Source organism: Dama dama, chromosome 12, assembly GCF_033118175.1.
Source record: "Dama dama isolate Ldn47 chromosome 12, ASM3311817v1, whole genome shotgun sequence".
Taxonomy (NCBI): Eukaryota; Metazoa; Chordata; class Mammalia; order Artiodactyla; family Cervidae; genus Dama; species Dama dama.
Window position 1 is genome coordinate 73,330,877 of NC_083692.1, and position 13,445 is coordinate 73,344,321.

The 13,445-nt window shown below is 37.1% G+C and overlaps 1 protein-coding gene across 2 annotated transcripts in view; it reads right to left on the reverse strand.

Moving 5' to 3' along the window:
- The window catches only part of SLC12A6 (solute carrier family 12 member 6), an 86,757-nt gene that overhangs the window by 32,569 nt on the left and 40,743 nt on the right, over window positions 1-13,445 (reverse strand). For both annotated transcript variants that reach the window (XM_061157652.1, XM_061157653.1), the window contains exon 2: window positions 2,648-2,692. In XM_061157652.1, coding sequence (XP_061013635.1) covers window positions 2,648-2,692 — 45 coding nt within the window. The remainder of the gene's footprint in view (window positions 1-2,647; window positions 2,693-13,445) is intronic.

Consider the following 13,445-nt stretch of genomic DNA (forward strand, 5'->3'; position numbering starts at 1 on the left):
TAAGATGATTAGAAGATATAACAATAAATTGTCTTTCACTCTTTTGCAACTCCAAAAATAAAAAAATAAACCAGTAAGGGGAAAACCCTTACTGTGGTTAGAACTCTGCTCTTTCACTGCTGAAGGTGTGGGTTCAATTCCTCGTTGGGATTTCACAAGCTGCCAGCATGGCCAATAAATAAATAAATAAAAATAAACCAGTATAGATTTTGAGGTTGTAGCTAAACATACTTAGAACAGGAGACAGAGGATGACCATATCAATAGCATGAGAAAAAAGGAGAATATAATCTGACCTAATGAACCTAGGAGAAAGAACCCAGGGTAGAAGGATGAACTTAACCTAAACTGGATAAATTCCCAGGTTTATTTAAAAGTGAATGCAACTGTAGGTTGCCAAATGAGACTAATGTCTGGAGCAGCCTCTTTGCAAATCCTAGGGGTTTTAAATAATACTGAGAGAACTCTTTATGATCGCATACTATTTCTTTTCACCTATAATTAATTTATCTACTATCTTTTACTACAAAGTGCTTACTTGGAAACAAAACCCAGCTTAGTAGCATCGGAATGGTACCAACTCCCCTGACTGTTCATTTCATTAACTAAGTCCTCCCTCTATCTCCATTACACACGTGTGTTCCTGCTCAGATGATGAACCACTCTTCAAATGCCTCTACCTGTTAGGCAGGTATCAGAGACAGAGCAATTTAACAGTTTAGGGGGAACTGTACTCCTCATGATCTACCGAAATCTTCTATGAAATCAATCATTCCAGGTTCAAATATGAAATTTTTATACTAAGAAGACTAATTTTGAACAGTTTAAATAAAATAATATAAAAATATAAAAAAGAGAATAATGACAGCCATAATACCACAAGGCTACATATTTAAAAGTATTTTTTACACTTTATTCATTTAAAATATATATTTAAAAGTACTTAATTCACTCATAATTAAAGAGGTACAAATAAAAACTAGAGTTGCCATTTCACCTACTAAAGAAAAAATGTTAATATTGATAACACCTACTTTTGATGATAGGGAGCTTAGTATGTGTCCATACTCTTTATCGGTGGGTTTAAGCTGATATATCTTCTTGAAAATATATGTACCTTTTGACCCACTGTTGGGAATTAAGGAATTTATCCAACCAGGGATCAAACCCATGCTCCCTGAATTAGAAGCAGAGAGTCCTAACCACTGGACTGCCAGGGAAGTATCAATCACACATTTTTATATTAAATACTATGATTATCTTTTTTCCTTTTTCTATCAGTGGAGTTACACAGTATGGATCGTTCTGTGATTTCCTGTTTTTCACTTAATATTTTATCTTGGACATCTTAGTACATAAAGATCTGCCTCTTCTGTTTGTAGTAGAAAAGTATTTTATTTATGTGTATAATTTTATTTATGAGTATTTAAGTTATTTCCAGGTGTTTACTGCTATATTGCAATGAACATCTTGTTCATATATACTTGCACTCTCACTGCCAGTATATTTAAGTATACAAAGAGATAAGTATACATCTGTATAGATACATCTACACAGATCTATACAGTATATCTGTACAGTGTAACTCCACTGACAGAAAAAGGAAAAGACATAGTCACAGGAAAAGAAGGGGACGACAGAGGATGAGATGGCTGGATGGCATCACTGACTCAATGGACATGAGTCTGAGCAAGCTCCGGGAGATGGCGAAGGATAGGGAAGCCTGGCATGCTGCAGTCCCTGGGGTCGCAGAGAGTCGGACACGACCGAACAACAACAAAAATACTTAATATAATGTGTAACTGAGACTTCCCTGGCAGTCCAGAGGTTAGGATTCCCTGCTTCTAATGCAGGGAGCCCAGGTTTGATCCCTGGTCAGGAAACTAAGATGCCACACACCATGAGGCCAAAATAAATAACTGATAAATTAAAAAGCAAGAGAAAATGTGTAATTAAAAACTTCTGTAAGAATTCACAATGAAGTATCTATAGCAAGTTTACCTTGGGGGAGCAGAGGTGAGATGGGATACTTTACAGGACTTCTGTATTTTATATATATATAAATATATATATTTACTTTTTATATTATTTTAATTCCTTTCATTCCAGAGTATGTTTTTATATTTGAAAAATTCATCAGTTTTGAGATGCAATTTCTTATCAAATTACAAGTTTACTGCAATTTAAGTAAGTGATATCTAAAAGAAATCAATTCATTTCCGTAACTTATTTCACAGATAAGGAATTTGAACATCAGTTTCTTTAGCTTGCTGAATGAAGGCTGTGCTGTTCCTGAAGTACTTTTGAGAATTAAAATGAAGGTGATCACAAGATATTACAGAATATTGTATCTTCTTTTCCAAAATTATCTTGGAAAAAAGAAGCTCTAACTCTTACAGACCTTTTTTAAAACCACAGACCATGGAAAATTACTTTTTAATGTAACTAAATTGAGTCTTAACAATCAACTACAGAATAGATTCCTAAAACTTACCAAGTTGGGAATAGAAACAGCAGGAAAAGAAGCTGAGGAGTGAAAAGTGGAAAAGGGGTACAGAAAACACAATTAGAGAAGGGAATAATATCTCTTAGTATAAGCAGGAAAAGGATGACTTTAGAGAGAGTGAGCCCCCACAGAAATACTGTACCTAACAGCTGGCTGTGTTCCCCTGTGATGGAGTTCTGACTCGGGTCTGAAAAACAAACAATTGAAAAGAAAAGAAAAATGAATGAACAAAACAAATAATTTCTTAAAAATCAGCAACAAAAGTCAACCAAGGAAATAAGCAAAAAAAAAAAAATAATAATAATAATAATGCTCAAGAAACATTAATGAAAGGATAATAAAAATATGACTATTACGAAAAACAATTCCACAGCTTCCTTAAAAAGTTAAACAGATTTGCCGTGTGACTCCTGGTACACACACAAACGAACTGCAAACAGGGACTCAGATACTTGCAGAGCAATGTTTACAGCAGTGTTATCCACAACAGCCAAGGGTGGAAATAATGCAAGTTACCTCCAAACACGAATGGGTAAACAAAATGTGGTATAGGTGGTCCTTGACTTAAAAAGGCTTAAGATTTTTTGATTTCATGACGGTGCGAAAGCAATATGCATTCAGTAGAAACCATATTTCAAATTTTGATCTTTTCTCAGGCTAGTGATATGCAGTACAATATTCTTTTGTGATGCTGGGCAGGGCAGCACACAGCAACTCCCAGTCAGACGCGTAATCAATAGGATAAACAACCATAACAACAAATTCTGTACCCAGACAATCTGTTCTCTACTTTTAGTATAGTATTCAGTAAATTACATGAGATATTCAACACACAGTGATAAAATAGGCTTTGCGTTAGATGATTTTGCCCAATCTGTGGGCATAAGTATTCTGAGCTTAAGATAGGCTAGGCTAAATTATGATGTTTGGTAGGCAGGTATAGCAAATGCACTCCGAGTTACAGTATTTTTAATTTAGAAAGGGTTTATTGGGATGTAACCCTACTGTATGTCAAAGAAGATTTGTATATATACACACTGGGGTATTATTCAGTCATAAAAAGGAATCAAGTTCTGATACACGCGCATATACCCTGAAAACATTACACTTCGGGGAAAAAACCAGAAGCAGAACAACAAATACTGTATGATTCCATTTATATGAAATATCTAGAAAAGGCAAATTGGCAAATTTCTAAAGATAGAAAATAGGTTAGAGGTTAGCTGGGAACTGGAGGTGAAGTTGGGAACAGGATGTTATTATTTAATAAGTTGTAAAAGAATTTCAATCTAAAATAGAACTGGAGCATATAAAATGGCAAGACTCATACATGTGCCCTCAGGAAAACAAAACTTAAAGACTAAGAGGCTGATTTCCCCAAAATGCCTGACTTACAGAAACAAAATTTTCCTAGATGATGGGGGGTTGATCAGAGGCCTCATTTCAACCCTGGTAAAGTTTTGCCAGAGGCATCAACAAGAGATGACCCAAGTTGGGTTGCTCTCACAAAGTGGGCTGAACAGAACTTTGTTTGTGTGACTAGACTAATTCTGTCTTCTCAGGAAGTTTTCAAGGCTTATCTCTGTTTATTTTTTATTTTAACTGACTCAAACTGAACTCTCCCCTCTTTACATTCCCTGCCCATAAACACAACCTTTCCTAAACTTTGACCAGACTCATCTATAGCTTACTAGTTTGCTTGTCCCAAATTGCAACTCCTATGCTATTACTGAATAAACTCATCTTTTCTAGCTTGCCTAAGTTTACCTCTTCATTTAGGTCAGAGTACAGAGTTTCTTTTCTTTTTCACAACACTGCACAGCATGTGGAACTTCCCTGACTGGGTGACCAGGGATCAAACCTGTGTCCCCTGCAGTGGAAGTGTGGAGTCTTAACCACTGAACCACCAGGGAAGTCCTGGGGTTTTTTTTTAAAAAAGTTTTTTTGGCCATGCAGTGCAGCTTGTGGGATCTTATTAGTTCCCTGAACAGGGATCAAACCCAGGCCCACCTACAGCAGTTAAAAGCATGGAGTTCTAACCACTGGACCGTCAGAGAATTCCGAGAAGACACAGTTTCTGTTTGGGGTGGTGAGAAATTTTGGAAACACTGGTAATGGTTGCACAACACTGTGAATGTATTTAATGTCACTGCACTAAAAAATGGCTAAAATGATACAACGGCAAGTTTTGTGTTATATATATTTTTCTATAATAAAAAGTAAATTAAAAAATAATCACACAAATTTAGCCAATCAATATTAGTTCCATAAAGTAGAAGAATGATTCAGGACCTATGACATGAATTACATTTTCTCTTTAATGATCAAAGAATATGTAGCCATAGCAGCTGCAAGTCAAGACATAAGTAAAGCATTCATTACTACCAGCAGATATGTTCCGATTTGACTTTAAGATAAAATGACTAAACTGGCTTTTATAAATATCTCTTTCTTCAGTATTCTGTGATAAAATTAGTGACAATAAACCAAGTTCTTAATCCAAAAGATACTGACAATTGCCAATTAACAACTTGCTTATTTCAAAGGCTTATAAAGCGTTAAAAGCTCAATAAGGAAAAGACTCTGAGCTCCACTTTCCTCAAAGGGTAAATCTCTTGAAATATAATAGAGAATTACATCTGGATTTCTTGAATGTGTTTGGGGAATGTATAATTATGGCTGATTTGTGTTGTTGTATGGCAGAAACCAACAATACATTGTAAAAATTAAAAAACAAAAAATAATATTAAAAAAATAATTTTAGACCAGGGGTCTCTGAACAATGGGTAAAAAATTACATCTTCATTGCCACTAACCTCTAATTGAAGTCGAGTGTTTTTCTCAAATATGATGTAGGTAACAAACTACATAAAAAAAATTACCAGTGATTTTGTCAACAATAACTGATATTTTCATATCACATTACAGTTGTATATACCTCATAGTATCTTTTAGGTTCCACACTACTTTGAAATTATGGTAGTCGTTAGAGTGCCTGCTACGTTTAAATGGGCTTAAGACTGCCAAAGAGGTCCAAGATACAAAAAACATTAAGAATTATTTTTAAACAAATTTTAACATTTTAAACATTAAGAATTATATTTTAAACAAAATTCAAATAACATTTCCATGGTGTTTCTAAATATAAATGTATATACATAATTAAATCTAACACTAAGCAGCCCAGACAGACAGATCCAATCAGAAACTATACAAATTCTGATTTCTGATATATACAGTATATATTAGAGTATATTCTACATAATATAATCAAGGAAGACATCACACAGAAATCTGATTCCTAGAACTAAAGTTTTAAATGGTATGTGAGCATTTAATGATATATTTTGAGAAGATTTTCTTCCATAATTTTGTTTTAAGAGAAATTTCAAATTTTTAAAAGATATTTTCCCCAACATGCTAGAAAATGATTTTTCAGTTTTTAACTTAAACCAGTTTTATTTCCTATCTAAATAAAGAATATGGGTTGTTTTTGTACATAATACAAAAGTAGGACTAACAGTTCTATAGCATATTAACATATCACACAAGCTCTCTCTGTCACACACACACACACACACACACACACACACACACACACACACACACACACACACACACACACACGGGATGAGAGGGTAACAGGTAGGAAGGCCAGAGGTCCCCAAGAGGCAGGAGGAAATAAACTGCAAGTGGTAGACTTATTTTTTCCTTCTCTACACAAAATTAAAAGAAGTTTCTTTTAATTCTGTGTTGTAGACACCTGGTTCTGCAGGAACTTTTCTCAAACCTTGAGCTAAACAATGCATTTTTCTTATGGAAATGTTTTTCTTAAGCTATTTTAATGAAACTATGTATCTGCTTTGGGATCTGCCTTTCTTCAAAACAGTTCTGCCTCAGTTCAGTTCAGTTGCTCAGTCATGTCCGACTCTCTGTGACCCCATGGACTACAGCACACCAGGCTTCCCGGTCCATCACCAACTCCCGGAGCTTGCTCAAACTCATGTCCATTGAGTTGGTGATGCCATCCCACTATCTCATCCTCTGTCATCCCCTTCTCCTCCTGCCCTCAATCTTTCCCCCCATCAGGGTCTCTTCCAATGAGTCAGCTCTTCGCATCAGGTGGCCAAAGTACTGGAGTTGCAGCTTCAACATCAGTCCTTCCAATGAATATTCAGGACTGATTTCATTTAGGATGGACTGGTTTGATCTCCTTGCAGTACAAGGGACTCTCAAGAGTCTTCTCCAACACCACAGTTCAAAAGCATCAATTCTTCAGTGCTCAGCTTCCTTTATAGTCCAATTCTCACATCCATACATGACTACTGGAAAAACCATAGCCTTGACTAGATGGACCTTTGCTGGCAAAGTTATGTCTTTGCTTTTTAATGCGCTGTCTCTAGGTTGGTCATAACTTTTCTTCCAAGGAGCAAGTGTCTTTTAAAAATTTCATGGCTGCAGTCACCATCTGCAGGGACTCTGGAGTCCCCAAAAATAAAGTCTCTCATTGTTTCCACTGTTTCCCCATCTATTTGCCATGAAGGGATGGGACCAGATACCATGATCTTAGTTTTCTGAATGTCCGCCTAAGACTAACTTCTTTTCTCTAACCTTGGGCTGATAACAGCGCAACAAACAAGTATTCACGTCAATTGTTTTATGGCCGGGGATGACACAGCTTGTGCCAGTCTACCTCAAAAACGCACACCGTGGGAGAGAAAGCAACAGTCAGTTGCACAGTCATGTCCAACTCTGTGCGACCCCACGGACTGTAGCCCACCTGGCTCCTCTGTCCAAGGAATTCTCCAGGCAAGAATACTGGAGTGAGTTGCCATTTCCTTCTCCGGGGGATTTTCCCAACCCAGGCATCAAAGCTGGGTCTCCTGCATTGCAGGCAGATTCCTTACCAACTGAGCCACCAGGGAAGCCCCTTGTGGGAGAGGGGCCTGGTGAAACTCCCTTAGCCGCGAGGTCTCTCTCTCATTAGCCGCTTTCTAACAGAAATAAAACGCCTTGCTAAAAATTAGCAAGGGGCATTCTTTCTGCCCTCTTCTGATGTCTATGTCAGAAGCTTTCCCTATCTCTTTTATACTTGAATAAAATTCTGTTACACAAAAAGCTCCAAGTGGTCAAGCCTGGGCTCTGGCCCCAGATCGAAATCCTGTCCTCTGGAGGTCACAAATCCCATTGCAATACACAGCTCACGGCAACCACCTTTCACTATCATTACAGAGAAACAGGTATATAAGTAACATGAAAGAAGAGCAGAGAAAGAATCATATGATTTCAGAACCAGAAGAGCCTTGGTCATCATCTAGATATACTCCAGTGCTTCTAAAGGAAAAGTTGCAGAAAAGTTATTAGCATCATCTGTTTTCTTCCTAAAACTATACCAACAATCCTTCTGAAGATTCTGACTCCCAGATACTGTCACTAACAGGAATGCCTTTATCCATCAGGTGTGCTGGGACAGAACAAAGCTGAGCACCTTGGATTTTAACATATATAACTGGCAAGATGAACGCTTGGGTTAATGAATGACCAGAGACACACCACACTAGGACAAAGAAGAAAGGCTGGAGACACAGTCATGATGTTTGAGAACCTGTGTGCATGCTTCTTAACACTCTTAATTCTCATTTCCTTGTTCTAAAATAAAGTACAACAGCCTAAACAAGTTATCTGGAATCGCCAGGGCATGTATCTATGAAAAAAAAAATCTCAGATAACTCAGACAGAATAGGTATGATTTCAGAGGGGGTTACATAAATGACTTTTTCTTTAAAAGAATTACCACTTTCTTCACTGTATATTTTCTTGCCTTCTGAGATGTGCACACATGATTACATGAATTTTCTAGTTAAGCCAAGACTTTTCCCTTGAACATTCTCCTATACAGTCAGTCCTCTATTTCTGAGGGATGAGGGTGGGAGTGGAGTGGAACCTACAGATTTGGAGGGCCAACTACACTACACCATTTTATATAAGGGATCTGAGCATCTGCACATTCTGGTATTCCAGGGGTAGTGGGGAGGGTACTGGAACCAATCCCACCTGGATTCTAATGGACGACTATATTTAAGATGAGTAAAAATAACTCTACTGTGTAGTTCTTTACAAGTTTTTTCATGTATTATAATTAAAGGGACATAGGGAAATCTTTACTTGATACTTATTTGGTAATATGAAGACTAACTCCCAAGGACCTGCAAATAAATGCTTCATTAATATATGTAAAAGCTGAAACAAGGGCAAATCTAGGGGTAAACAAGCTCATGAACCGACTGGAATGAAGCTAGCTATGGTAGTAAAAAAAAAAATCACAATTGGTAAATGGGTTTATTAAGTTGAAGGGTGTTTCTAGGCATGCAATCCAAATTGTGTTCAACAATACTCTGAGATATGTCTGGGCACCTTTGTATTGTTCTGTATCTGAACTCTCCCATTCAACATTTTTTCTGTCTGTGTCACTAATGAGGGCACACCCAACCCAAGTTTGCCTAATACTGGGAGTTGTCTGAAATATTACTCAAAATGGTATCTGTTTTAACCAAATTACTTCCTGTAATAAGAACAATCTGCCAATAATGTAACTATTTTAACCCTTTGACGGCCTTCCTAAATTAAGCTATTTCTAAGTCATAATACAACCAGATTATATACAAAAGCCTGTGAAACTCTATAGATAAAAGGACAGTTCAAATACAAAATAGAAACATATACCTTTTCACAATGGGTAAATGGCATCAGAAAAGTGAACTGAAATTATTTCCTTGGAACTATAATGATACAGTGGTTTTATAAAATGGGCACTTGCTCAATATATTTGGTTTATCCCGGGCAAATGGTAAAAAGCAGAGATTTTATTTCTTGCCATCTGCCTCAGAGAATAGAGAGGAAAAAAAAATGATTGTGGGTGGTATTCCCTTACAAAACTGCCTCTCTATACACAGTTTTTCTGAAAAGCCTTATTATCTCCCTTAGTTTGCCCACAGCAATAGTCTTTTTCTGAATTTCCTTTGATAATCATTTCATCTACCATTCTTGGCAGAGAATTTGAAGCAAATGAAAGCTAATCTACATTGTGCATCTAAATATCACTGTACATTTTAGTCATTAAAGATAGAATCAGTAATTTCATTAAAATAACACAATCAATAATAGAAACTATTGCCTAAACATGTAGAAAAAGAAGTAGGCATGACCAAGGGCAGCAGAAATTATTTAAAGACACCAAATACCTGAAATCATCAGTCTTAACACATTTCTAATTTTTTCAATTACAATTTTAAGAAAACCAAAGCAGCAGCATCATCATAAGAAGCCATTTGGACTCAAAATTAGGTAAAGATGATTAAAGATGAAATCAAAGACAATTATTCTAACATTCACATTTATTAGATTCTGCCTCTATTTTGAGTAAGTTCCAATTTTGATGGGAAACTTAGGAGGGAAAACAAGTTGATATAAAGTAAAATTTGAAAAACCTATCCTCTTTACATAGACCTTGAACTGACTGCAATGAAACTAAACAGAACTAAGAAAATTCACATGTGATTAATTGGGTATAAATAAATAGACGGGTGACAAAATCAGGGAATTTTAGGCAAAGTAATTAAGTAGTAAGATGGAAATGTAAAGCACTGCCTACAAAAAGTTACTAAATCATTAGTTATTTATACTTGGTGTGTATCCCATAAAGGAAAATCAAGAGATCCTTTTTGCTTTTTTTAAATGTAATAAAAATATAACTTTTAAAAGATATTTAGAAACATCTGCCAAAAGAAGATGGTATCTACTGGGATACTGTTGAAGCAGAGTAGGACCCTGGAGGGGCTCCTGGGCATGGGAGTCTTTCAGTTCAGCCTCCATGACCTTCCCTGAGTTCCAGAGGGCAGGTTCAAACAGTTTGCCTGTCTGGGAACGGAAGGGATGCAGAGTCAAGAGAGAACAGCCAGAAGACAACAGTGCAGCCTCGGAGCAGGGCATAAGAGCAGCTACACAAAGGCCTTAGAATGGGAATAAGCTTGGCATGTTTGGGAAACAATGTGACTAACATACAGAGTAGGAAAGCGGTTTTTAGAGAAAGAAAGGTCAGCAAATTAGGGGGCAGAGACATCTTGCAGTACCGCAGACTATGGGAAAGAGTATGATAAGAAAATGGTATGAGATAGCTGGAAAGGTTTTAAAGAGCAGCATGACAGGTCTGATCAACTTTTAGAAGATGGAGGCTACTGGCTGAAGAGAGGACTGTAGCAGGAGCAAGAGTAGAAATGGGAGAACCAACTAGAAGTCCACTGTAGAAATCTTAGAAAGGTATGATTAGGACAGCAATGAAGACGGTAAAAGTTGAGAGCCTGACGATATCTTCTGCAATGAGGGCTCATGAGTTAGTCTTCAAAGGTAATGTTCCTGTGACTTTAAGTTTTGTAGCCCTTTTCATTTTTCTATTCAATAAATATTTTTTGGGCACCTTCTACAGGTGAGCCTTCCCTGATAGCTCAGTTGGTGAAGAATCTGCATGTAATGCAGGAGACCTCGGTTTAATGCCTGGGTCGGGAAGATCCACTGGAGAAAGATTAGGCTACCCACTCCAGTATTCTTGGGTTTCCCTTGTGGCTCAGCTGGTAAAGAATCTGCCTGCAATGCGGGAGACCTGAATTTGATCCCTGGGTTAGGAAGATCCCCTGGAGAAGGAAAAGGCTATTCTGGCCTGGAGAATTCCATGGACTGTATAGTCCATGGGGTTGCAAAGAGTCAGACACAACTGAATGACTTTCACTCACTACATGTGAAACACTGCTAATTACTAGAAATGTAACAATAAAAATCCCTGCCATCAAAGAGCTTACATGTTAGTGGAGAAGAGAAAAACAAACAAGCTAAGTGTCAAAAGTAATAAGAAAACATAAAAGAAAAGCAGAGTAAGAATAGAGAGGACTAGTGGGGGGATGGTTTGTGTGCTAATTTATAATTTAGACACTGAATCTAAAAAATGTCTGTCAGATAATGTGACATTTGACCAGAAACTTATCTGCAAGAACAGTGCAGGCAAAGGGAACAGTTAGTGCAAAGACCCTGAAGCAGGTACCTGTTGGCTTAATCAATAAACAGCAAGGAAGCTAAGTTACACAACAGAATAGCAAGATAAAAGTGGTAAGATGTGAGATAAGAGATGGATGTGTGTCAGGGGCAGGGGCACAGATCATGTGGAGCCTTGTTGGGACACAGTAGGGACTTTTACTTTGAGTGAGCAAGAAATCCATTGGAAGGTTTTGATTTGTATTTTAATATGACCACTCTAGCTGGAGAACAGACTGCAGGAGGCAAGTTGAGGAAGCAGAAAATTGTTAGAAGGCTTTTACAATGGTCCCAGAAAAGATAATGGTAGTGTGGATCTGCTCAGTGGTAGAGGAGGTGCTGAGAAGTAATCAGATGCTGGGTGTGTATCGATGGAAGGATTCACAAGATTAGCATGCTGATGACTGCACATGGGAAAGCGGTAAAGAAAGGAGTCAAAGTTTTTTCCAACAATTACATGAACAGAGATGCCATTTACTGAGTTGTGGAAAACTGAGAGAAGAGCAATGATGGTGAAGTTTTAAAGACACCTAAAACTGCTAGATACTGTGAGGAATAAAAGAATGAGTATATTTCTAACATTAAGAAGCTCATAATTTTGTCGAAGAGTCAAATTCAACATAAAAAACTAAAAAAAGAATCCCTCTGCCATTCTGGGCATGAGACGATATAGTGAAGCCCATGTGGTTATGGAATCCAACACAGAGTCAGGGATGAAAGGGTAGAGATATTAGGAAGAGATAAAGATCACCTATGGAAGACAGTAAATATGGTTTAATTTTTACTATCTAAAAATGTTTAGGAACTATACTATTTCACTTTTGCTATTTTTATGTTTTGATTACTTCTGTAAGAACACAAGCACTCAGGGACTTCCCTGGTGGTCAGCTGGTTAAGAATTGCCCTTGTGATGCAGGAGATGCAGGTTCAGTGCCTGGCTGGGGAACCAAGATCCCACATGCCATGGAGCAACTAAGTACCGCAACAAGGATCCCACACGCTGCAGCTAAGACCTGACACAGCCAAGTAAATAAATATTAAAAAAAAAAAAAAAGAATGAGCACTCATAAATATTTATCATAATTTTATACTAAAGGTTTATTAAATTCATTTGTTCTAAACATCTTGGCAGGTTTTATATCTGCGGTTTCAGATTATCAGGATGTGACTCCACCTTCTCTCTATACCCTTATCATTAACCCTGTTACCCAGAAGTTGAAGCATTTTATCAAACAGAATTTTCTTATGTCTGTGCTAGAATGTCTGTAACATCTCGTCAGAACTCTATGGTCCCTTTTTTTAACAGGCTTAGAGCCTCTGCTTGGCAACGTTAAAATTTGCTGTGAGCAAAATTAAAATCATTTATATTACATCTATTTTTAGTTTGTATTTTATTTATACAGTGGCAAGCATACTGAGATTTCATTTGGTGACAAAGTTTCCATATAAAGGAAACCAGAAAACCAGTGGCTCAATGTAAGAAAAAATATTAAATAGTGCAAAAGTGATATATAAAAATGTAAAGGTTATAAAGGTAGTCTCCAAGAGATTCAATTTAGGGAAATTTTCCTACTATCATCAAAGCAAGCCTACACAGAAACCCTGCAAGAAAGACTTATTTTCGTGTTCCAAAAGAAACTCAGAAAACTGAAACGAGTTGCCCAAGGGGTACAGCTGATAATCTATGGTACTGCCTTTAGTGCTGCAAGGCTCCAAAGGAGAAGAGCAACATGGATTGAGTGCAGTAGGAATCTTAAGTAAAACTTTTAAAAACCTTAAAAATCATGGAGAACTCAAAATCACAGAAGAGGAATAAACATGGGACATGTATGGGATCATTTGCTTGGAAGGGTTGATCC